A 27,616-nucleotide genomic window follows, 5' to 3' on the forward strand; every position below is an offset into this window, starting at 1 on the left:
TGGAGGCTTTCCGCTGTCCGGAAGTTGATGGGGAGCTCGTTCCACCATAATTCCATGTCATTATAGCAATAATTAGCACAATGGGGGAGGTTAAGGAGACACCACTGAATATTTGTTCAAGAGAAATGTCAGCTGCACTGGAGAAGCAAATTACTCCTCAGTCAGAAGAAACCACACGGGTCCAGAGAAACTCATCTGTTTACTCATGTGTGTGTGTAAGTGCGTATGTGTCAGAGCAGATTCAGGCTCCACCATGCTGATGAGAGCTTTGTGAATTTTATATTACACTGCCCTCATCTGGTCATTTCAAGAGATCACTCATGTTCTCATCACCACCATCCTTGAAAGGAATACGTGTTGGTGGAGTGGATACTGGTGAATAATCACATCATGCTGAAATGAAAATCATTGCTTCTTTTAATTTCTGAGTGGATTTTCCATTTGTACAGTGTTCTTGCAAAAAAGTTTAAACTTTAAAGATATCTGTATCAAAATAAGAAAAGAAAGAACCTTTGTACCACTGCGCTTGAAAAAGACATTTGAGAAATACTTTACAATTGAAACATGTCAGCATTACTGTAGATACACAATATAAAGTCAATAATCAAATCTACATAGTGAGCTATACATTTGTGGCCATCCATCTATACACTTACATATATCATAAAGGATCATCATCAAACGAGGAAAATAAAAATATGTACATTTTCCTGCTTGGATAATTTATTATTAAAAAGGAGATATGCTCAAAACCTTGAATTTTGTTTTCAATTAAGGAACACAAGGTGCCTTATTAGAGGATAATTTAGTCATACGTGCTCTGTGACAATCGTTTAAATGATGATGAAAATACAGTTGGTGGTGGGACAGCAGGTCGATCAACCGTTGATTCTACAGTTATGACTGAGGTTTAAATAAGACAAAAAAAAGAAAACAGTGTCGTTCCAGCATCTTTCACATTTTGTCAATTAATGACAGTGTAATATTACGTGTGGAATAAGGCTAGTGCAACATAGCACCTTAGTGGTAGTACCAAACATGCATACATATATTTTTATCAACAGTGTTTAATCTGACTCCAGAATGAGCCGCTGCTAACGTCAGTGATGCTAACAGGAAGTACACTTGTGTCGGTGCGTGCATGGTCTTCCTGTTCTGCTCATGGAGGCAGGCAAAAGAATGAAGAGCAAAGTCTCCCCACGTTACCGAGCACCAGCAGAGGGATGGAGGAAGGACTCCTCACTCACATTAGTGTTAGCATCGGGTGCTAATCAAACTCTTGCTGTAGTGATTCCAATACTGCAGTCCCCTTAACAGTCTGTTTGGGGGACCAGGCTTGGCCAGAATGATTGTGGCGTTGTCTTGCTTTGGTTCCAGTTTATCAGCTCCGGTCACATGTGTTGAGCTCATAAAGGAAGGGATAGGAAGGTTTGTATAGTACCTCTTCCCAGTCTGAGTGTTTTACAGAGGAAAGCTAAGGACGATGGAACCTGGAGGACAGAGCAGAGAATTTTTTTTATTCTCCACGCTTCAGCAGCAAAACAAGAAAACACAACTGATCCAATATTGATGGGTTTTACTGAAAAAATGGAGAAAAGAGTGAAAATGAATTATTGATGGGGCGGTGTGTGTGTGTGTGTGAGCCTGACCTGGTATAGATCTTGCTTTCTTCATGAACCTCCATCTCAGAACTCTTGAATTCATTAAGCTCTTTGCGGATGGCAGCCTGTGAGGAAACATGAGAGAAACAGCACTTCAGCAGGTGTTATCAAAGTCAGTGTGCATATTTAGATGATTTCTCACCGTAGCTGCACCAACACTCACACTCAACACATACACTACTAGAGTACTAGATACATTTATGTTCCCACGTCTAGCGCCATAGTCATGAAGCAACATTTCTGAGATTATTCTCAAAACTGAGGGACTGTCCACACAAAAACACTTCAGTCTTTTTTTTAATCATAATTGGTGTTTTATCCACACGGAAACAGCATTTCGGGAGCACAAAGTGCCGTTTTTGAAAATCTCAAAACACCACCCTTGCATTTGTGTGAAGACAACCAGAGAAAACACCTGCATTTGCTTTGTCGTCTTCCTCTTTTTGTATGTGGAGATTGTTTTATTTTCTTTCCTTAGCTCTGTCTCCGTTTCTGTGAGTGTATACATTGAAATATATAGTAAATAAATAGAATGAAAAGAATAAAGCTTTATTTAAAAAATAATAATAAATGTGCACAGTGTGCATGTATTCAAGTCTGACATACAGTTGACAGTTCAAACCAGAAGTTTACATACACTATATAAAAAGACACATATGCTTTTTTTGTCACTGTCTGACATAAAATCAGACAATCACTTTTCCTGTTTTAGGTCCGACATGTGCATCTCAACCCAAGAACAAAAGCAAAAGACGTTGTGAAGATGCTGGCTGAAGCTGGTAAGAGTGTGTCATTATCCACAGTGAAACGAGTACTGAGCCGACATGGGCTGAAAGGCCACTCTGCCAGGAAGAAGCCATTACTCCAAAAGAAACATAAAAAAGCCAGATTACAGTTTGCAAATGCACACAGGGACAAAGACCTTCATTTTTGGAGACATGTCCTGTGGTCTGACGAAACTAAAATCAAACTGTTTGACCATCGTTACGTTTGGAGGAAAAAGGGGGAAGCTTGCAAGCCTGAGAACACCAGGTATCACGAGGAAAGAACATTATGTGGAAATACTGAAGCAACATCTCAAGACATCAACCAGGAAGTTGAAGCTTGGGCGCAAATGGGTCTTCCAAATGGACAATGACCCGAAGCATACTGCTTCTGAATCAAACTGGAAATTGCACCCATGGATGAACCAGACTTGTGCAAGTCCACAATTCTCTTCCTGATATCTTGGCTGATTTCTTTGGACTTTCCCATGATGTTACACAAAGAAGCAGTGTGTTTCAGGTGTGCCCTAAAATACATCCACAGGTGTGTCTCTAATTAACTGATGCTTCCAAAGACATGACATCTTCATTTGGGCTTTCCCAAATGAAGAGGCATAATAAAAAAAGGCATAATAATCTTAACTTCTGACTATGAAGAAAGTAATAAAATAAAATCCTTCTCTCATTATTCTGGCATTTAGCAGATGATATAGAAATTATTTTGGTAATCCTAACGGACCTAAAACAGGAAAAGTGAGTGTCTGATTTCATGTCATACAGTGACATGAAATCATTTATATAGTGTATGTAAACGGTATGTATGACAGCATTAAGAGACATTTCCTGAAACTATGCTGTCTTTTAGGAAAATGTTAAGAATGAATAGAAAAGAAACAGATCATTTATGTTGTTTGTTGGGTGTTGAGTTCGTGAGTGCGCGTCATGTGTCACCTTGTCAGCAGGAGTCAGCTTGGTCCACGGTTTATCTGCTCGACGGTCGTAGTCCTGGGCATGGGTGCACTCCACATATTCGTGGAAACGCAGGATCTTCCTGGCCTGGAGTTCGGCCACTGTGGGCCTCTGCGACAGCTGATGGGGGAACAAACGGAGGTGTTTACAAATTGTAAAAAAGTGTATGATAAAAAGTTCCACTGTATCTTTCTGACCTTTCTGGTGAGCCTCCGTTTGATCTCACATCTCTCTAATCGTCGATCTGCTTCATTCTTGGCTTCAGAGAGAAAACACATTCAATTTGAGAGTGGGAAGAAACTGCAGCCAGTCAGGTACATTTCAATTGAGCTGCTGTCGGCACACTGAAGGAACGGGAATCTTTAAATCGCTGACTCACTCCACACAAGGCACGGCATTGTTTTAGTGAAAGTGCGAAGCATTGTCTCGGTGCGGTCATCTGAGGACGAGGGAGAAGCAGCGCGCCGCTGCGAGTCCTGGATCAAAATGTGCTGACAGAAGCTCACAAGTATCAGCTTCATACTTGGTTCTGGGTTCAAAGATGATTGTACTACACTACACAGTCTGCTGGTCTGCTGTTGTGTACTTGGACCAAGTCATTTTTACACAGGATCAGAGTAAACAACATGTAGACGAGAGGTCTGGATCCAAAGCTAGACGCCGTCCTATTTGGACCAATATCTGTAAAATCCTTCATAGTTTCCATGTTTTGAGGGAGCAGCTGTAAAATCAAAACACTTTTTAAAGACCTACCTTTTAAACCTGACCTTACTTGATCTTTATTATTCATTTAAACTTCAAACTCAGAAACAAATGACTTTATTCTCCTTTTACAGAATATCATTTCTATTCTATTATTTTATCAATTTCTAGTTTATCTTATACTTCATTGCTTATGGTACTTATTTTATTCATTCATTTACTTAATTTTATGTACTGATTTACTTTTTTTTTTTTATTTCATCAGTTACTATTAACATTTGAAGTTTCATTAACCTCCTGTTTTTTGTACATTTGTATTTTAGTCCAGTTTTTTCCCTCGAAAATGTTGAATGTTCACGCCTTTACTTCTTCACGTCAGCTGAGATGGTTGTTGGATTGTTTTCCTCGATCAAGTTTTTATTACATCGCCCTCAGTTCCTATGCAAATGTAACACAGCATAAGTTTAGCTAATATTACATTTTAAAATAATATAGATCAATCAAAATGATGCCTTTTCGATACATGTGTGTAAATATCTTAAGACAATTAAACAAATAAATTGTAAAAAGCCAAAGGCATGAAAAGTAGTGGGATAAAAGAAATATAGAGAGCGTCTGCTCTCATCAATTTATCAAATTTGATCCAACAGAAAAGTAGAAAATGTGCTCTGGTAGAACTCACAGCTCTGCCAAGAAACAATATTGACTTCTATCTACTTTAGTGCACGACTGCAGCGAGCTGGCTTCGAAGTATTCATGATATTTATGTTCATAACATAAAACTTTATATCATTACTGGTTATAAGCCACAGCACTCAAAATGTCCAATATCATGCATCCCTACTGGTTTTATACTGGACAGAATAATGCGGTGTTTTTTATTGCTGTGCAGCCAGACCTCTTCACCTGTGTCACTAAGAAAGCAAGACACAGTTTTGAAGTGGCTCACACAGAGCCCCGTGCTCACACGTCATAAAACATACTGCACTTATTAAATCTGATACAATGACTCCTTTCACTTGTTTATGTTCCCAACATACAGTGAAACGAGTTGAAATGATTCTCGAAATCACTAAAATGGACAGATGTCATGTTGTGGGCCATTTATTTCTTCAATAAGAGAAGAATATTTGTGACACAGTTGGAAAATGATGTCTTTGAAATGGCTAGCAAATGTTTGTTAACATCTTCATAGATTAGAAGGTCTAACTGATATCGGTATACTCAATTTTGTGACATCAGTATCTGTACCTGTCAGTACCTGTATCAAAAGTAGGGAGTTCAAAGTCACGGGATTGGATATCAGAAAGAGTAAAATGCTACATCCAATACAATCCAAACATCACATACGTCGCGATGTACGATCACAAAGAATATTAGCTGAGCTTCATTTTTATTTCTCACAATATTTGCTACACAGTTGGAGAAGGATGTGAATGATTGAATCGGACAGATGTGTAAAAGTGGCTTTGTATTCATTTGCACTTGTGTATACAATGTGTGATGATTCGGAACTTGAATTAAACAAGTAAACAATTATTTATTTGATTAATCAAATATTAATCAGACCCTAATCCATTAATCTGTTAGGGTGTACTTTCAATAATTAAAACAAGCTTTCTGGTTTTTCAGCTTCTTAAATCTGAATATTGTTCTGGTTCCTTTGCTCTATGTAACAAAGAAATCATTAAAACCAAATGATTTTGGTATGAGGACAAAAACAAGACATTTGAGAACATCATCATTTCCAGATTTAGAAGCAGTTAAACATTTTATAGACCAAACAAGTACTCAATTACTTGAGAAAATAATGAACAGATGAATTGATCATGAAAATAATCATTCAGTGCAGCCCTTAAGTAAGTCATAGAGCTGCAAGTAACATTTTTTTTAAATAATCGATTCATCTGTTGATTATTTTCCCGATGAATCCAGTAATCGATTGGTCCATAAAATGTCAGAAAAGTTGAGAAACGTCAATCAGTGTTTGTCAAACCTGGAAATGATGATGTTCTCAAATGTCTTGTTTTTGTCCTCATACCAAAAATGATTTAGTTTGAATGATTTCTTTGTTACATGGAGCAACAAAACCAGAAAATATTCAAACTTAAGATGCAGAAACCATCAGAAATTGTGTTTTAATAATGAAAAAAAGCTTCTAACCCATTCATTTAGTGATCAATTAATAATCCAGTCATTGTTTCAGTTTAATGACTTTGGTTTAGAAACTTAGAAGAGATGGGTAAGTGTGCACTGAGCAATCTCCAACAAAATAAAACCAAATAACTTAAGCTTAATACTATTTAGAATTCTAAATATGTCTAAAAACATGTAGATTTTTTTTTTCCATCTGTTTAAACATGAGGTTTTTGGGAGATCAGAGTTATTTTTATATGTTAGGCTATCATGTGTTTTTTGTTTTTTTTTTGATAACCATAAATGTAACTGTTCAGTGAAACAGCTTAAAAGAATATTAAATATTAAATGCACAAACGTCCTCTGTACATACATCTTTGGTCTGATGTATGTGACTGACATTAGATTTTTAAATACCATCATATCATGATAAAGTATCTGTAATGACTTTTCCTGGTTGGCTATTACACTGATAGTCATCAAGTTAAACTAATGAAATACACAAACATTTAATATTGTATACATATTGATTATTAAATGCATATTTTAATGTCAGTCAATAACACCAATAACATGCCTTGTTTTTTGTGTTATCGCAGAAAATGACCATATTTATAGTCAATTTCATTGTTTCTAACACACATCTAATGTTAAATACCTTCATTTAACACTAAAAAGCCAAAGAAATAAACCAGGTATTATCTGAAATGAAAGGTAACGACTGTATTTTAAGATCATGTCATACAGATTGTAAATATTTAGTTTTTGAGTATATTTACAGTGTTTTAACGCTCTCCTTCAAGAAGCGCAAACAACTTAAAAGAAAGTTTCTTGAGTCCATATTTACTTGATTTAGCGAGGGGTCGGCGGCGATCGCGCAACCCACCTGACCCGCGTTGAAACACGGACCAAGGATTACGCACACAAAACGCACTAATGTCATGCATTTTGAACATCTGACAGGCCGCCCACAAACATTTGTGTCAATTTTCGTCTCGTCAACAAAAGCTTACACACGTCATGTTCTCGTCATCAAAAGATCCATGTTCGTCTCGTAACCCTCGTCCCGTTATCGTCATGAAAAAAAAGGGCGTCAACGCAATAATTTCCTCATCGTCGATGAAAATATCACTGATTCTGTGCCCAAAGAATGAGGTCAGTTGACTACCTGTATATACTGTATGACCAGATTATTCCATCAACGGATTATTTCTTCCCTGATGGCACGGGCATATTTTCCAAGATGACAATGCCAGGATTCATCGGGCTCATGTAGTAAAAGAGTGGTTCAGGGAGCATGAGACACCATTTTCACCACAGAGTCCAGACCTTAACCCAATTGAGAATCTTTGGGATGTGCTGGAGAAGACTTCACACAGTGGTCCGACTCTACCATCATCAATACAAGATCTTGGTGAAAAATTAATGCAACACTGGACGGAAATAAATCTTGTGACATTGCAGAAGCTTATTGAAACAATGCCACAGAGAATGAGTCCATGGGTCCAACCAAATATTAGTATTAGTGTGACCATTTTCTAGGTTGGCCAGGCAGTATATATCGGTTGATCGCAATCAAGTCCATATTTCTGCTATATCGGTATTTAAAGGTATATCACGATCAGATCTTTTTGACACAAACACAAATAACTACCTACACCTCAGAGAGGGAATAAAGGAGATGGATGGAGGGTGACACTCACCTTGAAGAATGTTCCTCTGCTCCAGCTCATCTGCTGACGGTCTCTGGCTCAGTCGCCTGCAGGTGGAGAAAACTGTTGACTAACCATTTCTAAAGACAGATGGAAGGGAGCATGGAGAGCCTCTCAAGTGTATGAATTACATGTGGAATAATGGATGCAATCTATCCTTCTCTGTGACAGCTTTTATTGTCAGACTGACAACATCGACTTTCCACATGCAATTTTATGATAGAGACATAGTGTATATGATTATGTTGCACATCAGCCAGTCCTTTACCGTGTCAGTGCAGTGCCGATCTTGTTCCTCACTGCCAACCACTGCTCCCTGCTGTGCCAGCTCATGCTGTCATGGTTCTCCTGTGCATCCCTCTCCTCTCTCTCTTGTCTCTCCAGCTTCAGGGCTAATGTGTCCTTCCTCTTCACACGACTCGCCAGTCCACCTATTACACACGCCACAAATATACACACAGACTTCAGCGTCACCTGCTCCTACATCTGCACTCACATTCAAAAGAGAATATGCGTAAAGAGTGGAAAAATGTGTATTCAATTTTACTGTAACTTATGGTGTTCCTAGAAGATTGTTTGGTGTATGGCTACACTAAATTTATCTTCACAGTAAATGGTCTGAATTCATAAAGTGCATACCAACTCAAACCACTTTATACTACACATTTAGCCATTGACAAACTACTTTTATACTACAAAATAATTTTGAGCATTATTTCAGCCTTTATTTGACAGGAAACGTTCACACACTGGGATTTGAACCTGGGCTACTATTAAAGGCTGAGGCCTGAGACTGGACTCTTGGAGATAATATGTTAAAGGGGACATATTATGCAGAATCAACTTTTTAACCATTTTAATACTTATATTTGGGACTCTGGAGGCCCTACCAGTCGCCAAAGTGTGGAAAAAGAATACTCAGTCATGTTTTCGTGGTCCCCTTTAGTGTAAGTATGGGCGATAAAACACTCAATGTTGAATTCCCTGCGCTCATGACAGCAGCATGCGCTATTTCACCGCGAATGTTACCGCCCCACCAGTAAGTGTACTTAGAGAGCTCCACCTTAGCTCCACCTTAGCTCCACCTTAGCTCCACCTTAGCTCCACCTTAGCTCCACCTTGTCCCTGCGAGAGTGCAGGTGAGGGAGGAAGAGCGGTATTATGTCAACGCGGAGGGACAAGTGTGCTGTTGGTGGCTGCACAGTGGAGCACAGTGTTTTACAGAGGATTTTATATATGAAGCTAATGTGCCGGATAAAGTCAGCAAACGTGTGTTTGTGTGTTCGCACCACTTCACATCAGACTGCGGCCAGCGGTCGCCGTATTTAGTCAGCTACGTACAAACACACACATTGTTAAGAAAAGTTCACATAGAGCTCATAACTGACCATTCTGACACGTCCTAATTAAAAACGTTTGTTCAGTACGTCCTCCATGACCGGAGCACAGACTCAGTCTGATACAGTCACATACAGCAGCAGTTTATGCAGCTCGCCGCAGGCGATCAGCGGTGCTGTCCCTAAGTATCCATGTGTCGGAGGTCTCTTCACTGATTTTCACAGAGAGTGCCGTCACAGGAAGAGACCTAACCCTAACCCTTAGGGACAGCACCGCTGATCGCCAGAGGTATGGAGCAGAGAGAACAGAAGCTGAGCAAGTGAGCGCTGTAAAGTGGACAAATCAGAAACTCCCTGGAAGAAGTGGGTGTGTGTTTGCCTGTGTCTCATTTGCATATAAAGGGACCATGCACAAAACAGAGCGTTCTGACAGGGGCGGGTTTAGCAGGGTTATTGAACTGCTATGGTGCTTCATCCTTATGATATTTTGACCAAAGCATGTCACTGACATGTTCATTAGGACACCAGGGAACTATTTTAATTGGGGAAATAGGGTATAATATGTCTCCTTTAATAAAACAAATAACAAATTCCGCTCCTTGTGTGTGCACACACGAGTGTATTTTAGCTTATGAATGGTGTTGTGTGTTGTGGCAGATTTTGATGCCGTTAAGTTCATACTCTTTACACTTCAAACTTACACTTTAATAAGCAGCTATTATCATAAAGGATGTGACATAACTGAAGTGATTACGTGAACTTGCTCTTTCACTCCAAACCCGTGCACGCCCTCATAGCATTCATGCACGTTCCTGCGCTGATAGGTTGCCAATTCAAGAGCATTGTATGAATGATCACCTAAAAGATCAGGTTTTTACCCATTAATTTGACCCACACATTCATAACCCCCCAAAAAACAAAATCCAGCACGGTGATTTTTATAGGCTTCAAAAAAAACATGCAGTCAAGCCACAATTAAAATGGATTTTCATTTATTATCGTATTGATAAATGGTGATTAAAACTTTGAAATGATGATGTTGTCAAATGTCTTGTCTTGTTTTTTCCTCAAACAAGAAAATCACTACATTTATGATTTCTTTGTTATATAAAATAAAAAAAAAGAATATTCACATTTAAGATAATCAAAATAGTTGACAATATAGTCATTAATAATAAATTAATAGTTTCAGCCAGTTCATATTGGTTGTTTTTTTTTATTTGTGTGTTATTTGTGTATACTATGTATTCTATTTTACATTTAAAATACTGTTTTACAGTTTTTGTTAATGTTATTATTTGATGTTACTTTTTTACTATTTTTAACCTTTTCTTTTTCAGCTGTCAGTTAACTGACTTTGGGCTGGCCTTAGGAAGGAAATTCAAATCAAAAAATCTCAGCCTCAAAGTGCGTCGGAGAGCCATTTCTTTTAAGTCAATGCTCGATGGTATGAATAATTATAATTTCCTGGCAAATATTTTGACTAACAACTCAAACATTTGATCTATTATTGTTCACAAATTTAGTTGTAGTTAAACTACCAATGAATGCGAGAGAAAACTTACTTGGAGGGCCATCGTCGTCATCTTCATCATCATCATTGTCATCTCTATACAGGATGGGACCATCAGAGTCTGACTCTTCCTCGCTGTCCCCAGGGGCTCCACCCTCATGAATGATGCTGACTCGGGAGTCTCCAATCAGACCCCTGCGGCTGCGGGGCTCCAGTTCAGGCTGGCGGGGAGGCCTCTGAGGGTGGAGCTTCCTCATCTCCTCCTCCATGTCAAAGTCATCATCCTCTGGCCTGAGGAGAAAAACAATGGCTGTGACAGTGCTGAAGACATACACACATTTGTAAAAAATGAAGCTATGATGACAATGAAAATGGTTTGAATGAGAACAGTCTAAACCAGAGCTTCCCAAACCCCAGAAGTGTAAGGCCCCTAAAAATACATTTATTGATTTGCAACAATATAGCACATGACTGAAGTAAAACATAGTAGAAATTAGCATTGTAGGGGTCGCAGCTAACGGGAGCTGCTCATGAGATGATTCAAAGACCCTAAACACTATCTTCAGTTCTGCAAAAACACATGCAGTCCACTGACTAAATCCTTGCTGCTGCAGTTATGCAATAAATTAGGTCGTCACTGGAGTAGAAAGATTTTTGTTTTTTGACTCTACCTCGACTAAGACGACGGCGTCAAAAAAGCAAAAAAAAAAAAGCACTTATTTGTACATCACACTTATGACGAGCACTTTATAGTTTGCGCACTTAGTTACGTCTAGCGCTCGTTTGTACCCAAATGTTTAAATGATAGCCTCTGCTAAATGACATGTAATGTATGACAAATAGTCACAGTAAATGATTAATTTGTTATGATAAAGTGAATAATCAAATACTCATGCCCATTAGGGTTGAAACGATTACTCGATGACTCAATTATTAATCGATTACTAAATTAATCGTCAACTATTTTGATAAGCGATTATTCTGTTTGAGTGTTTTCTAGAGAATTAAAACCAGTTTCTGTTATTTTTCAGCTTCTTAAATGTGAATATTGTCTCACTAAGAAATCATTGCAACTGAATCATTTTGGTTTGTGGACAAAAAAAACAAGACATTCTGAGAACATCGTCATCTCCAGGTTTGACATACACTGATCAATATGTTTCAACATTTTCTGACATTTTATGGACCAAACGATTACTTGATTAATCAAGAAAATAATCAACAGATTAATTGATTATGAAAATAATTGTTAATTGCAGCATCCTTAAAAAAACAAACTTTGAAATTAAAATATGGATTAAAATATATGTTTAAAAAGCGTTTTTATTGTCCAACTGGTTATCACTATAATTAGTGATAACCAGTTGGGGCTCAACCAGGCTCACCACACTCTAAGAAGCACTAGATGCTCCCCTTTGTCAAGATCAAAAAGTGTGGATGAAGAGGATTCCTTATGTGAGCAATACAATACTAGGGATGCACATATGTACAATATATGGTACACTTACAGTCTGAGAGGTTCGATGGTGACGGGGAGAGAATGCCGTGAGCTACCCCCATCAGTTAGAAAGTCTGGAGGAGACTCGAACAGCAGTGAGTGAGCCCTCTGAGAACCATCCTGGTTAGGCTGAGGTGGGCCGGGGCTGGCCAAAGCTCTCTGGATGAGTATGTGTAGAGGGATGGCTGGAGGTTGGTTGGGAGGCTCTGTGGTTGGGCTGGGGGGATCTGCTTGTATGGTGGGCACAGGAGCAGAGGTGGAGGTGGTGCTGGGAAGTTGGAGTGACTGAACCCTGGGAGGTGATGGAGGTATGTGAGTCGGTGGTGAAGGCAAAGAATCAGTGATGGCCTGAGGACCTGCTGCATTTGTTTTGACTTCACTGTTGTCTGCTTTATGGAGAGCAGGCTGTGCCAGTGCGGGAGTGGTGGAAGACTCTGGGACCTCAGCAGGAGCAGAGGGATCCACAGAGTGGCGCTTGGTGACGGGCGTCATCCTCTTCGGTGGTGTTGGTGGAGAGCGTTTAGCGGGTGCCGGGACAATGATGACACCACTGCCTGACTGTGAAAGCTCTGCAGTGAATAAACAAGACGACAAAAAACTGTCAGACTGTGAAGACACACAGACACACTGAAGTTAGTTTTATATAAAAGAAATTATAATAATAATAAAAATAAAGCAGATCTGTCATCAATAGTTTTAGTCAAGGAGAAAAAACAAGGTGAAGAGCTTTTTGTTTAGTCAGTGGAGAGCTGGGCAGTTGGATACTGTATGGACATTATATCTGCAGTATATGTATTGTCTTAGATTTTGGATATAAAACAATTTCCCCCCGCGGATTAATAAAGTATTCTGATCATGATAAGGTATCTTTTCCAGCTTTTAAAGGCTGCTGCATTGATAATAATCATATTTATTATATTAATAAATTTGTGAAACACACTAATTATTGTACATATTATATATTGATTACAATATATATGGAATTGATGAAATTATACATGAAAAAGTCACTTAATTACATTCTAAGCCTAATTATTATGTGTTATTTGACCATATTAATCGTCAATTTCATGTTTTTTTTAAAAAGATAAATCAGTTTTTTTCTGAAATGTCTATCTGAAAGGTAATAACTGTATTTAAGATCATGTCATACAGATCATAAACCATAGACATTTTATTTTATTGTGTATTTGCAGTGTATTGTCGCTCAAACATCTATGAAACCATGTGTGAATCTTTATACTACCATATATCTCATATATCGGGATATAGCCTAAAAATATTGATATTTTATTTATAAGATATATCAGCCAGCCTTACAGAAATAGTGATTTAATTTATATATTGACATATATATCGATAGCTATTGACAAAATGTATATCGAGATAAAACATTTCCACACAATGCCATTAGGGTAAGTCAGTGGAGAGTGACTGAGACACACATTATGTAACCGTATCAACAGTCTTCAATCAACATTCACTGAGATCAAAGCACTCCAGCACACTAACATTCATCGTTTCCATGCAATGTTTTCTTGGTAGAATTGAGACTAGTAGAATATTAGTTAGTCGAGCTAACAGCTCCACAGGCTGCAAAGCACATGCGATGAAGTGCTGGTGTTAAAATGGGAGGTGAAGTGTTCCATGATATGCACTGAAGCTGGTGGATCGACACCACCCGTGTGCAGACTTTACTAAGGCAGATTGGGATGTGGCCCCTGCTGGATACCTGTGCAGGTCCCTGCAGCTCTGTGCCGCAGGTACACAGGCAGAGAGAGGTAGAGGCCAAGCTCACTCTGACGTCTCCAGCTGGTCCAGTAACAAGGCTGTTGGGCCTGAGAGCTCCTGTTCAGTGAGGAAGCTGGTAGAAATGAGTGGAGATGTCAGGGGATAGGGCTGGGTTTACATTCCAAACTGGGAGAGCATACAAGAGTGGTGTTTGGGAAGATATTTGTCTGGGCATTACGCTGTCCAGAATCAGAGTACACAGAGCAGGACAAGATAAAGAATACTCCTCCAACCAAATACCAATGCAGTGTATATATACACATACAGCTACAGAAAGAAATTATAGACTAGTAGACTATAGTTTATTTTCAGTTTATTTCTCTTCAGGATTGTTTTAGGTATCTAAAATATGGCATGATGACTCAGAGCCATAGTTAGCATATGATGCAAAACAATAATAATAATAATAACAATAATAATAATAATAATAAAATTAAAACACTCAGCAAGCTTTATCAGCAGGTTACTATTCACTCATGAGTAACTGCACCTGCTCTTGCACTACTGCCTTTGGTTTACTAGCTACTGTAGCTGAGATGTCTTTAACAACAAAAACATGCAGAACTGCCTCACCAATGCATTTGAGATTCCTAAAGATGAGAGAATGAAGTAGAGAAGAACAGAGCTGCAGTACCACTGATAGAGACCAAGGCTCTGTACAGCAGCTATGTTTACATGTGTAAAATGTCTTCATTCTGAAAAGATTTGTTCTGTTTGGAATTTACAATTCTATTGCTTACATGGAGACATAATTAAATGATCCGATTGTGGTGTGCATATACACACACACACACACACACACATATATATATATTTGCAAGGTAAGGAGAGGTGGAGAGGTGGTGGTGGTGGTGGTAACACCACAAAATACAACACTAGTAACTTAATCAAGCTCCTCCAAAAGCATCATTCTAAAGAGCATGCGGAATTCCTTAAAAAAGACAGGATCACCTGTTCAGCACAGTCTCCAACAATGTGGTAGAGGAAAGAAACAAAAATGCAAAATTTCATGACATTGATTGCTGCAAAATGTTACATTCTTGTATTTTGATTTCCTGTTAGCACAACATGTTGACAACTAAGTTTGATTCATGTTTATTTTGAATGCTGACTAAGTTGCTACTGGGGCACAATTATTTATTTTAATTAATAACATTTCAGTTCATGTGTTAATTGGTTGCATTCCACCAGGTAAGGTATACAGTTTATTATTGGCAGATACGCAAAGTCCAGATCGAGACTGTGAAATCGGTGGGTGGGTGCATCCCTAGTAAGAAAACGGAAATATGTTAGACGCGTGATAGCACCAAACCAACTGACTGTTTATATGAACACCTAGCTGCATGAAGATCGGAATTATACCCTCTCATTGGGAATGAAATTTGTTTTTGGAATGGGCTGCATCAAATCAGAGTTTTCAGATTGGCATGTTAACATGACATATTTGTTATTCTGATAGGCTTATGTTCCGATTACTTGTGTCCAGGTAAACATATTGTGCTACTGTGTCATTAAACTGCAACCAAAATCATAAGAAATGTTGCCTCTGTACATGTTTGTTGAACAGGTTGTATGATACCAGATCTTGTCAGTTAATGACCCCCAGGCAACTTTTTTTGATGACTATCAGGACATGAAGAGGGTTTCAGCAATTAGATCTGACATGATGTATTATAAACTGTGCAAATGTATTTATATACATGCACATAGTTTCCACAGTCCAATAAACTCAGAACTTGCAGTTCAAGACAGTAAGGCAATATTCTCTGTATTAAAAAAAACACACTGTGCCAGTGTGAAACCAAATGTAGCAACATAGTGACCTGTTTCCCTGACAAAGTTTCAAACAGAATACAACTGGGATGGGCTGTAAACACGAGCAGCTGAGGCATGCTGGGACAAGAGATATGTAATAATAAAAGCAAATCAGTTTCTATCTGCCCTCCAGAGAAGTGCTGGCTTTGCAAAAATGGTGCACAGATAAGCCAGAGCATGTCCTCTCCCCCAGAGGCTGGTGGTTGTTCCAGAGTAGCAACATGATGGAAAACACCTACAGGACTCCCTTTAGACTCACATTTGGATTTAGGAAAGTGGTATTAAAAGTTTTGAAAATACAGATACAGATTTTTTTTTTTGTTCAGAAAAATAAAGCAAATATTAATTCAGGCAGCGTTACTCGAATATCCTATTATCAACACGTAAAGGATGTTCTTCTTTACCAGTTTTCCAACACTGATCCTGCAATAAGTCATCTATTGTTCCAGAGTAAATGCAATCAATAACTTTCAAAGACGGTGGTGAGTCTGTTAGTTTTGTATCATTCACAAATGAGTCTTCCTCCATTTTTGTAATCTATACAATAACTACACATGTAAAGCTTACAGCCACACCACAACTATGTCTTGCCTTTTAAATAGGCATGGACACACACTACCCACATACCATTTAAATCTGAACCTTAGCTGACACCACACGAAAGCTGTTTGTTTGACTCTTACTCAGACTGTGACAATGACCTCAATAAGATACACTGTTGCTATGGACCTGCAGCCGGCTGCACCAGCTCAACATTAGTTTAATCCTATGTTCAATGGCAACGTAAACACTTCCTGCTGCACTGTAACCATTCAAGGGTCAGTTCAGGTTTTTGTGTAAGGCACTGACTGCACTTGGAACAACTCGGATGCAACTCTCACTTGTTGCATCCGAGACATGTCAAAACTGATTTTAGCCACTTCATAAAAGGTTTGTATCATAAAATGTACGCCTGCTAAAGTCTATGATATCTTAAAAGTATGTCTTTTAAGATATCTTTTTCGTTAGACACTGAAACTGAAGTGTGTAAACTGTAAACACTCTCTACAGGAAAAATGAGCCATTCCTGTCTCCATCACTAAACTTTTAACACCAGGCAGCAGTAGACTAGTTTGTGCAAACTAAAAACCCAGAGGAGAGTGCAGAGTGAGCAGTTCCAAATTCCCAAATTTAATTTTCCAGTCCAGACAAAGTGGCAAACATGGACTTCAAACAGGCATAGTTCTTATTTGGTGAGCCTTTTGTTAAGTGGCCATATTCTGTAAGATGGGGTGTACATCGTAGTCACTGCTGTGTCAGTATCTCATACGACCACAATTAAAAAAAAAAAAAAACAACAACACTATATACCCTAGGATTCTCCAAATCCATTATTCGATTTGGCTTAAATCCAGGGTTTTCTACCACATAATAAGGTCTCATGTCTGTTATAGCACTAGTTATTGCTTTAGCACAAGTTGAATTTTGAGCAAGTTTTGCTCCAAATACAACCAGAACAATTGTTTTCCCCTCTAGCACACCTGCAGGGGGATGGTTAAATCAATATTCAGTTTACAATCGAGATTGTGACACCCCTAATATACACCACTGTGTTCAATTTCACATTATCACCTTACACTGCACCTTCACAGAGTGATGAATCATCAAAAACAAATTCTTATAAAATGTTTCACGCAGTACAGTGTTGAGACAAAAGAGAGCCAAAATAAAACATTCCTGCACCATGGCTTAAATTTAATTTTAATAAATAAAACAAAAAACACGTAACTAATGTCTGATGATTATATTCTATGTATCTCACAGAGACAAATAGATTATCTATGGCTGTTGTGTTGGACACTGATTGGAGAATTGAGTGCAAATAAGATCCATTAATTAGTATTTGTAATAAAATAAAATTAAAAAACAAGTTCATTTGGCTGCTGTTACAAATTAATTAAAAGTATCTCTGTAGTTGAGACACACTGTTTTGGCTTGTCATTGAAAAGACTTGCAGGAGAAATACTGAGCATAATAATTTAAAGATTATTTAAGAGAGAGAAGATGCTATTTTTAATACAATTCTTTTTTGAAATTGAAATGACTTGTGCACATTTTCATTCCTATCCTGAATTTGTGTTTGTATTTACTTGTTTAGAGCAACTTGGGGTTATCCATTTATAGGATAACAGTGTGTATATAAAGTCTATAGTGTAACTATGTTCAAATACATTGAAAAATATGATGATAAATACAGTGTGTTTGAAGTGAAGCAGTAGTGAGCTCCAACATTCTAGATCTTGTGAGAATATCTTTCCTCGTTCTTTGATTCAGAACACAGAAAAATACCATAAAAGGCAAAAGCAGCTGTTTGGAGATAGAAGCAAATTTCATGCCAGAAATAATTTGCCTCTACCTGCAGGAGCAGACATTAACAAACTCACCGTGCAGTGCAGGGTTGCTGTTGCGGTTGGTGGGTTTGGGTGGTGGCACAGGAGGCTGCTTGGCATGCGGAGGGACAGGAGGTGGCGTGTCAGAGTCAGCAGAGAAAGGAGCGGGGATGAAAGGTCGAGGGGCATCGTCGACTATTAGGGAGACGGTCCTGGGTGGTTTGGCCACAGCTACAGGGGCAGAGGAGGAGGAGGAAGAAGAGGAGGAGGAGGAGGAGGAGGAGGATGAGGAGGGGGTCGGACTCCTGCCTGACTCGGTGGAAGGAGTGGTGAGGAATTTTGGGGGAAGCAGGGCTTGTTTGGGTTTGGAAGGGTCATGCTGGGAGTCTTGTGTTGAATGATTGTCAGGTGCAAAGCGGGCAACAGCAGACTCTACAAAGGGATCAATAAACATAATACAGGAGAGGTCACAACAGAGATTCTACTGTCACTTTAAAGACACTGCAAAGCAAATGCACAGTTAGTATAGGTAGTCCTCAAACGCTGTAATGACATGAAACCTGTCAGCACACTTTATCAACAATTCCCCCTCTTTATTTGTGAGTACTTGCTCCTGGTCTTTACTACAGTCTTTGTCTTACCTAGATGTAAAAACACACAGAAACACTCCGTCACCCTATTTAAAATTCCTACAGATGAGGAAATTGAGTAGAGAAGAACAGAAAGAGGAGCAGACTCCTGCTGTGAGGCTGGTAGAGACAGAGGGAGATGGAGGGCAGGACTGTAGCTAATCCAGCTCTGTTTGTGTAAAGTAAGTCATTAAACTGTGACCAAAGTGGTGAAAATGTTGCGTTTCTACATGTTTGTCGAACGGAGGTTTGATGTCAGAGGGTACATTGATATTGTGCAACACTGACAAACAACAACGTTCACAGAATTGGTTGGTTCTCATTTAAGACCAGAATTGGCGCTTTTCCATTACACAGTTCTAGCTCTTCCAGTTCTAGGGATGGGAATCGAGAACCGGTTTAGTTAGTATGCCTGCTTAATGATTCCACTTATCGGTTCCGCTCATGCAAATGCGTCATGACGTTGCACACGCGCTATGTTGTTTTGGTTCAGAACACCGACAAGATGGTTACTTGCAACACTTGTAAAGTTTCCATTTTGTCCAAAATGCAGAAACAGCATGCAATTCATTTGCAGGACTGTCGCTTGATTGATACACTGCTACTTGCGATGAGTCAACGCCATCTGTTATTAATACCGAAGGTAACTTTCAACTCTCCAGGCAGGACAGGCCCTGACTACTGTTAATGTGAGCACCATTTCATTGTGTAAAACCTTGAATATACGAATAATCTCCATTGTCATTGTCCATCAAATTTAGATGATGATGACGGCCAGAGTCTGGCTGGCTCAGAGGCTGCAGCAAGTTGCTCTCGTGCACCTGTAGCTACTACGTTCACAGAGGCAGGAAAGAATAAAATGACAGAGGCGAGAATAAACCAATGTCACCGAGCAGTCTGTGTTTTTAGTTTTGATGGCACATAATGGCAGTTGGGCTTAAAAAGCCAAACATTTATTTTTGTCTGGACCAATTAATGTGAAAATCAGACAATAAAGAGAGTTAATACAAACAAAGTTGTACTCATTCCCTCACCCAATGAAAATCAATAGGAGAATTGATAAGGAATCCGATCGATAAGCAATATCGATAATTGGAATTGCTGTTAAACAATTGGTGTTAAATTCTTATCAATTCCCATCCCTAGTTCTAGCACTATTCAGCTCTACTCGTTTTGGTATCATAGTACCTTCCAGGGTTCTATCTAGCGCAGTTTAGCAGTTTTATGCGCTATGCTATAATTTGCGTGCTGTAGCATGTCTTGTTCATGGCTACTGTGATCTAATCACGCCAGTGTAACAGAGCGTTACACCAGTATCGAAGCATGGAAATAACAAAAAAAAAACGCATGCATAGTATCGCATTGAATTTCACGGCACACATTACATTTCTCACTCTGAGAAATGATCAAACCTACCGCACTTTCCATGAAGGCACAGGAACGCGCATGAATGCTGTGAATGTGTGCACAGGTTTCGAGTGAAAGAGCACGGTCAGGTGATCACTTCAATTATATTACTTCATTTATGATAATAGCTGCTTATTAAAGTGTATGTTTAAAGTGTAAAGAGTATGAACTTCACATATTATCTTCAAACCATAACCATAAACAACCCAGAGTAGAGTATTGCTAGAACTGTATAATGGAAAAGCACCAAATGTGTGTGTAATAGTGCTTTAGGAGAAGCGGACAGGACACCTTCCGTGGACATGGACTCACAAAAGCAGGTGAACGTCGCTTCTCTACATATTTGTTGAAAAGAGACTTTAATAAAACTGCTTTAACATTTATATTATGTACAAAATCACTGACGTTGACGGACAGTGGTCCTTGTTCAAGAGAGAAGACACATACTGCTCCCAGCAATTTGGAACAGAGGATGTTGTCAGCCCGCAGAACTCGAGACTGTTCACTGTCCTAGCTCCCAAATGGTGGAACGAGCTCCCCATCAACATCCGGACAGGGGAAAGCCTCCACATCTTCCGCCGCCAACTAAAAACACATTTCTTCCGACTCTACCTCGACTAAGACGACGACGGCGACACTTATGACTTGCACTTCATAGTTTGGCTTACTCTTATTTGTACCCAAATGTTTAAATGCACTTATTGTAAGTCGCTTTGGATAAAAGCGTCTGCTAAATGATATGTAATGTAATGTAATGATGTCATGAATTTTTACATTATTTGAAACCTAATTCTTAAACACCTGTGGGCTCTTTTTAATCATTAAAATTTGGCATGGTGGTCAGTAACACATTTGTCTGAGGGGTGACAAAGTCAGAAGACATAATTGGTTTTCACTTCACAGGGATTAGAGAGTCTTCAGAGCTTTATAATCGAGAGCTTATGAGAGACAGCATGCATTAGATACAGCATGCATCGACCCAGATCAGAGAAGCACAGAATGAATCCTAATGATTAGTTTCTTCCTCTTTTGATTTTTTGAACTAAGTCCATGTATCAAACCCTGTTTTCTAACAATCATTTATGCTAAATGCCTTCACAGCACCACCAGGAGACTTTGGTTTGCAATTTGAACACCTACTGCTGGTATTTTATCATAGCTAAACACCCACTGACTACTGAATAAGAAAATGCCTCAGGTTCAGTGTGAGCGCGTGTTGGCTCTCAGTACAATAACTCATGTTGGAACAAACAGGACTGCAATGTTTAATTTTACTCAGGAATAAATTGAATCCCGACACCATACAAACTAAAAAATAGCAATGCTAGTATCCACAATTATTTGTGTTTGAATGTCGTAGGGTTAGGGTTAGGGCAGGACAAACAGAGGCAGCCTACTGCATCGACTCCATTTGATCAGCAATGAAAATATGGCGTCAGGTCAGCAGAAGCACAGAAAATGAAACCTTATAATTAAATGATACTCTGAGCTGAATGTGAAGTTCAGCTCTGTCTACCTGTTTAGTAATCTGTTGGTTAAACAGTGTTCACTTCCCCACATGTCAACGTTCACAAGTTCTTCCCTAAGATCTGTTTATCCTTAGTGCTGCCCATGACTGTGATTGGAATAAATGAATCTAAACAAGCTGGAGCTATGTATTAATCACTTACTATAGAAGGATGATAGAGCTGAACAACAGTATGGTAATAATGCCAGAGTTCCCAGTTTTACTGTGAGCGCATCATCACTATGCTGAATGGTGGAGTCTGCAATAATTTATAACAACCATAGCAGCTGTTTTTCCATTCCACAATTCACTTTACATTGTTCCCCATTCATTGATTTGTGACGACCTATTACAATACCAAAATTGTAATAGGGACACATCGGCCAGTAGACTAGCTGGGAATCAAACCCTTGAGGTTACAGTTGAAGGATAATATTAGTAATGTCAAACTCTGATGCGGGGTACAGGTACAGTCTGAACCAACGGTGCCCGGTACCAGGATCTTAGACACTTAATAACAAAATAATTGAGAAAAAGTCTTACTTATTACTTACTTATCCATTTAGTTTGTTATGAAGGTTTCTAGACTTTACACAGTGCTGTTGTGGAAGCTAAAGCAGCAGGGGAGGGTGTATTTGTAACTAATGAAAAGAGAGATGTGCGAGACGAGGAGGAGGAGGAGGATAGGGTGGACATTCAACATGCTGCTGTGGCAGAACCAGCCAGGTGAGGGTTAGACTAATGGTGAAAATTGATTTTTTTCTATAATGCAGGTAAGGACATGTCCTCAAAACATCAGTTTACAGTCGAAAAAGTCTATCTACCAGTGAGATACAGTTGCTAGAAAATTCTTAGAGGTACAGTCTGTAAAATTTAGTACTATTTATTGGTGAAGTTGCATGTTGCAGCCAAATATCCTTCACTTCCAAATATGTTGGGAACCCTACATAGCCTTCACTTAGCATCAAAGGTCCATTGTTGGCTACCCTCCATGGAGCGGAGTCTGCTCCTGATATAAACAGGCTCATTCTTAAAAAAAACAATTCATACAATCAGGTGATTGTACACTCATAAGTATAATTATTTTAACTTCAATATTTACCAAAATGTTACACACTGGACCTTTAAGATTTAGTGGACTTGTGTTTTCAATGAGAACAAGGCCCCTTGTCTCAAGCTGGTTCTAGGTGGAAGGATCAAGGCAGGTTTGCGCACAAAGCAGTCAGCATTCAACATGTGGCTGTAATTTCAATTAGCCCAGACTATGCCTTTAATTCATACAATAGAGGCCTCACCCTTTGTCAGTTACCATAACAATCTGGAAATTGTTGTTTAACGCTGTGTTGTTGTGTTCCCTCCTTGGAGGGATGCTTGTGATCCTGTTTAATCCTCTTTTTAAAGAATTGTATAAATTGTATAAATAAAGATGCTATAGAGCTGTGGAGCAACCATTTTCATCTACAAGAAGTATTTTACACCAAATACAATAACTACAGTATGTTATGTAACTTTGAGTGATTTTTTGCTTTACAAGTGCAGTGTTGGTGTGTGGAGCTGATACTGCTGCAGGTCAAACACCACACTCGCTCACGTTTACACTGTTGCATTTGTGTCGAGTTGACTGGATAGTAAATGACGGCGACAGTGGATGAGTGGCAGTGAGAATTCTGGAAGGGGGTTCGATTCCCAGCTCCGCAAGTCTACATGCTGATATGTCCTTGGGCAAGACATACAGTATAACACTACGTTGCTCCTGATGGCTGCGCCAGCAGTGTGTGAAAGATGTGTGATAGAACGTAGATGTGCAATATGAATGTGTGAATGGCAAAACTGTAGTGTAAAGCAGCTTTGCGTGGTCAACAAGACTAGAAACTTTTCAATAATGTGGTGTAATCATCTGATGCTGAAGGCTTCATTATCATTAGTTAGGACAGTTGGAAAAAGTTAGCAAAGTTGGAATTATCATAATATAAATATCAAGAGTTGCTTAACTTTTCCAAATGTAACTGCAGTACTGATGTTTACATGTGATTCATTGTGGTATGTTTCTAAACTACATGGTGGAGGACAAAGTTCCACTAACTCCACAGACACTTCCTCAAGAATCCTGGCACAGTCACAGATAGACAAATACGTTTTACCTGAGCGCTCTCTGAAGTCTGGAGCTGGTTGGTATCTGGGAAGTGTACTCCTCCATTCAGTCTCTGAGGCAGGACGAGTTTTCTTGTTTTCCTCTGAGGAGCTCTTCTGTAGAGGATGCCGCGAGCCTATGTCAGAGACAGGTCTGACAAGAGGCCGCAATTCATCTAGCTTCTCCTTCCTGTCCTTCTCCTCTCTATTTTCCCGCTCGTCTCGCCGTTCTCTTTCATTTCTTTTGACCCACTCATCCCGTCTGTCCCTGTCCTCTCTCCTCTCGCCTTCATCTCGCCTGTCTCTGTCATATCGCCGATCTCTATCATCTTTGTCTGTGCGTGCATCTTTCCTGTCCTTGTCTTCTCTTTCATCTCTCTTTTCCCTCTCAGGGCGCCTTTCCCTGTCTTCTCTTCTTTCTCTTTGGTCTCTCCTCTCTCTATCGTCTCGATCCCTCCGTTCTCTCTCCTCACGATCTCTTCTCTCGCTCTCATCCCTATCTCTCCTGTCTCTCTCTTCGCGATCTTTGCACTCTCTCTCATCCCTTTCTCTCTCTTCACGATCTCTACGTTCCCTTTCATCCTTGTCTCTCTTTTCTCGCTCCTCGCGATCTCTTCGTTCCCTTTCATCGCGATCCCTCCTTTCCCTCTCATCCCTGTCTCGTCGTTCTCTTTCTTCACGATCTTTCCTTTCCCTATTGTCTCGGTCTGACCTTTCGTCCCTCTTCTCGCGGTCATCTCTCCAATCTCGCCTATCTCTGAAATCTCTATCTTCCCTGCGGTCGACTGCCCCATCCTTCTCCCGGTCTTCACGCCAGTCCCGTCTCTCCGTGTCTTCCCGGTCCTTCCTTCCCCTGTCCTCTCTGTCGTCTTTCCCTTCTCTTCTCTCCTCCCTGCGGTATCTATCTTCCTGAGGTGGTCCTCGGGATAAAGATCCTCCCCTCTTATCATCTGACGGCAGACGGCTTCGTCTGTCCACATCCACAGGAAACCGAGCGTGAGAGTCCACATCCAGAGGTGCGCGGTTACTGCGGGAGGCGTCAGATGGTGCTCTAATTCGCCGTTCATCTCCGGGAGCAAGCCTGGGGGGATTCACTTTCATGTCAGACTCCCCTCTAGACACTCGCACCCCAGCTTCAGACACCCTGTCCACATCCATTGGCATAGGGTGCCCATTTTTCACGGGTGGACCTTTGGAGTGGGTCACATTATTGCTCTCTGTACATAAAGACACAAACAATAAAATAAGTGTTGTTACAAAATGGCGCTCAAATTATTTTTTTAATACTCTTCAAGAAGAAGAAGTAAGGTATGCATACCATTCTCTGTAATGTCCTTTAGAAGTCCTCTTGCAATCAGCTCTTGGCGACTTTTTCTGACTGAAATCTTTCTTTCCAAAGCTGAAAAAACAAAACAAAACTAAGCAAAGGGTCATTAAACACAAAGAACAGTGTAAATACTAAGTTTGATACACCATACCTATAGACGTTTCAGTAAACTTCTCACTTGGCTTCTTCTTCCTCCACTTCCAGGGCTTGAAGATCCTCCCCATCTTGGAAAACTTGCCTTTGCGTTTGGTTGGAGGTGTTCCCCCGCCAGAGTTAGCTTCTTCGCCCCCTGTTGTGCTGTTTTGCAGGTTGACTTCATCATCTGCATGAACGTGACATAGTGACAAAAAAAGACAACGCTTTAGAGCATGTTTTTTTGACTGATGCGACCAACATTGCAGAAAAACCATTGACACTGTGCTTGGTTTAATCAACTGAATGTTGAAAGCACAGATGCCCAATGTGTGTCACTCCATCAAAGACAAAGCTGGGCGAAAGCGAGCTATCATAAAAGTGTAAACCTGATGTATATAAAAATGTTGGCTTCTATGGGGAAGAAGCAAGCGGGGCAAAAGCAATATGTACGATGCATGAAACCAAAATAAATGCTTTTGCAAAACAAACTAACATGCACAACTACATGCCACATTACCACCTGAAGTTGAAGGATAACAAACGGCTCCTGTTGCTGCAAAAAATTTGCAAATGATGGCAAATCTTCCACAAAACTGAGAAAACATGGAGCTCATCACAAACTGTTGCTATTTTCATTGCAAAGGATTTAGATTTTCTGTTTTTCTTTGGTTTCCAGTGAAATATGTTGTTCGCATAAAACTCATTAAGATGCAATTATATATTGGATTTAGAATTGTTTAAGACTCGTAATCAAATCGAATTGTGTGGTACTTTAAGATTCCCACTCTTATCTCTACAAACGATTATTTCACAAAAAAATGTGTTATGCTTTTTTTTGTTGTAGAATAGTTTAATCCATCTGTGCCCAGAAAGAGAAAAGCAATCTCCACACATTCTTTCATCAAATACACTTGTTTAATAGGCTGTGGTAAATGGACAATATGTCTACAAGAGTGCGCTGCTCATAGATCACTTTGTTCACAGTGCACTGTGATCATGTGAAGTGATAAGGCCCTGCTACATTACACTACTGACACCCACACATATTCTTCAGTTCTTGGTCTATACTCAGAATCAACACAAAAGAAAGGAAATTGCAACCTTACTAAATGGGATTTTTCTGTTTCAATAATGGTATAGTGTCAAGGCACTAAAACAAAGCAATCCATCTTTTTTGAATTCTTTTTTTAACAGTCGGTTCTCTGACCATATGAGTAGCATGTCCATACATGGGCCAGAGCTTCAAGTCAATACTGCTGCTTTATTTATGTGTCAAAGCTTGAGACCAGACATCCAAACGGTCAAATGCTGCTCTAACCGTTTGCCTCTCTGTCTCAGTTGTCACATTAAAGCTACACAATGAATTGTGGGCACAGTGAATGTGATTTTTTATATGGCAGTGATACATAAAGGATTATGTGACATTATACCAGGCAAATGCTTCTAAAATGTTCTGAAAAAACTAAGAAAGGAGACAAATAAGTAATTGGAACAGAAACCATGAGTCAACATTCCCCAGTTGATTTTCGATGACTCAAAAGGTAAAGAAAATGCTTGTAATTTTCAGCTGATGAGTTGTATTGTAGCAGTTACACAACAGTGTTTCAAATACAGGGCATAGAGATAGCATACATAATGTGGCAAAAAAAAAAACACGGACACCACAGCTCTAAACATTTAGCTGGTGCCAAATGTTGTTGTCATTATAAGTCAAATTTGCTTGGGGTTGGTTGGTCAGCCTATATTAACCTTGCCTGTCATCAGTGTGTAGAGAAGATATGCTTTTCTGCAGGTTCACCACACATGTTACACTAAATGTTTTCTCAAGGTCACAGATACATGGAGCCAAGATAGAAGTCAGAAAACAAACTCAGGCCCTTTTATAATAATAATGATAATAATAATAATAATAATAATAATAATGAATTTTATTTGTAATGCACTTTAAATTGAACAAACAATCTCAAAGTGCTACATACATAAAAATAAAAAAAATAAAAATAAAAAAAAAAATAATTGGACAGAGAATATCTCCAATTAAACTTCAAAAGCTTTCTAAAAAAGGTGGGTTTTTAGGCCTTTTTTAAAAGTGTCTAGGGTCAGTGGTGCTCTCAGGTCGTCAGGGAGAGCGTTCCAAAAACTGGGAGTGACATGGCAGAAGGCTCTGTCTCCCATCGTTCGGAGCTTGGTCCTTGGGATTTGTAGGACGTTTGC

The 27,616-nt window shown here is 39.4% G+C and overlaps 1 protein-coding gene across 3 annotated transcripts in view; it reads right to left on the reverse strand.

Moving 5' to 3' along the window:
- Positions 1-399: 399 nt before the first annotated feature.
- The window catches only part of phactr4a (phosphatase and actin regulator 4a), a 49,586-nt gene continuing 22,369 nt past the window's right edge, over positions 400-27,616 (reverse strand). For 2 of the 3 annotated variants that reach the window (XM_044020333.1, XM_044020326.1), the window contains 13 exons: positions 25,419-25,589; positions 25,259-25,339; positions 23,952-25,157; positions 18,322-18,699; positions 14,025-14,156; positions 12,303-12,861; positions 10,847-11,085; positions 8,213-8,375; positions 7,936-7,991; positions 3,592-3,653; positions 3,377-3,514; positions 1,650-1,726; positions 400-1,490 (listed from right to left, as the gene is read on the reverse strand). In XM_044020333.1, coding sequence (XP_043876268.1) covers positions 1,475-1,490; positions 1,650-1,726; positions 3,377-3,514; positions 3,592-3,653; positions 7,936-7,991; positions 8,213-8,375; positions 10,847-11,085; positions 12,303-12,861; positions 14,025-14,156; positions 18,322-18,699; positions 23,952-25,157; positions 25,259-25,339; positions 25,419-25,589 — 3,278 coding nt within the window. In that variant the 3' untranslated portion in view covers positions 400-1,474. The remainder of the gene's footprint in view (positions 1,491-1,649; positions 1,727-3,376; positions 3,515-3,591; positions 3,654-7,935; positions 7,992-8,212; positions 8,376-10,846; positions 11,086-12,302; positions 12,862-14,024; positions 14,157-18,321; positions 18,700-23,951; positions 25,158-25,258; positions 25,340-25,418; positions 25,590-27,616) is intronic. The other variant, XM_044020341.1, reaches the window with a different exon arrangement.

Source organism: Solea senegalensis, linkage group LG1 (genome assembly GCF_019176455.1).
Source record: "Solea senegalensis isolate Sse05_10M linkage group LG1, IFAPA_SoseM_1, whole genome shotgun sequence".
In the NCBI taxonomy this organism is placed as follows: domain Eukaryota; kingdom Metazoa; phylum Chordata; class Actinopteri; order Pleuronectiformes; family Soleidae; genus Solea; species Solea senegalensis.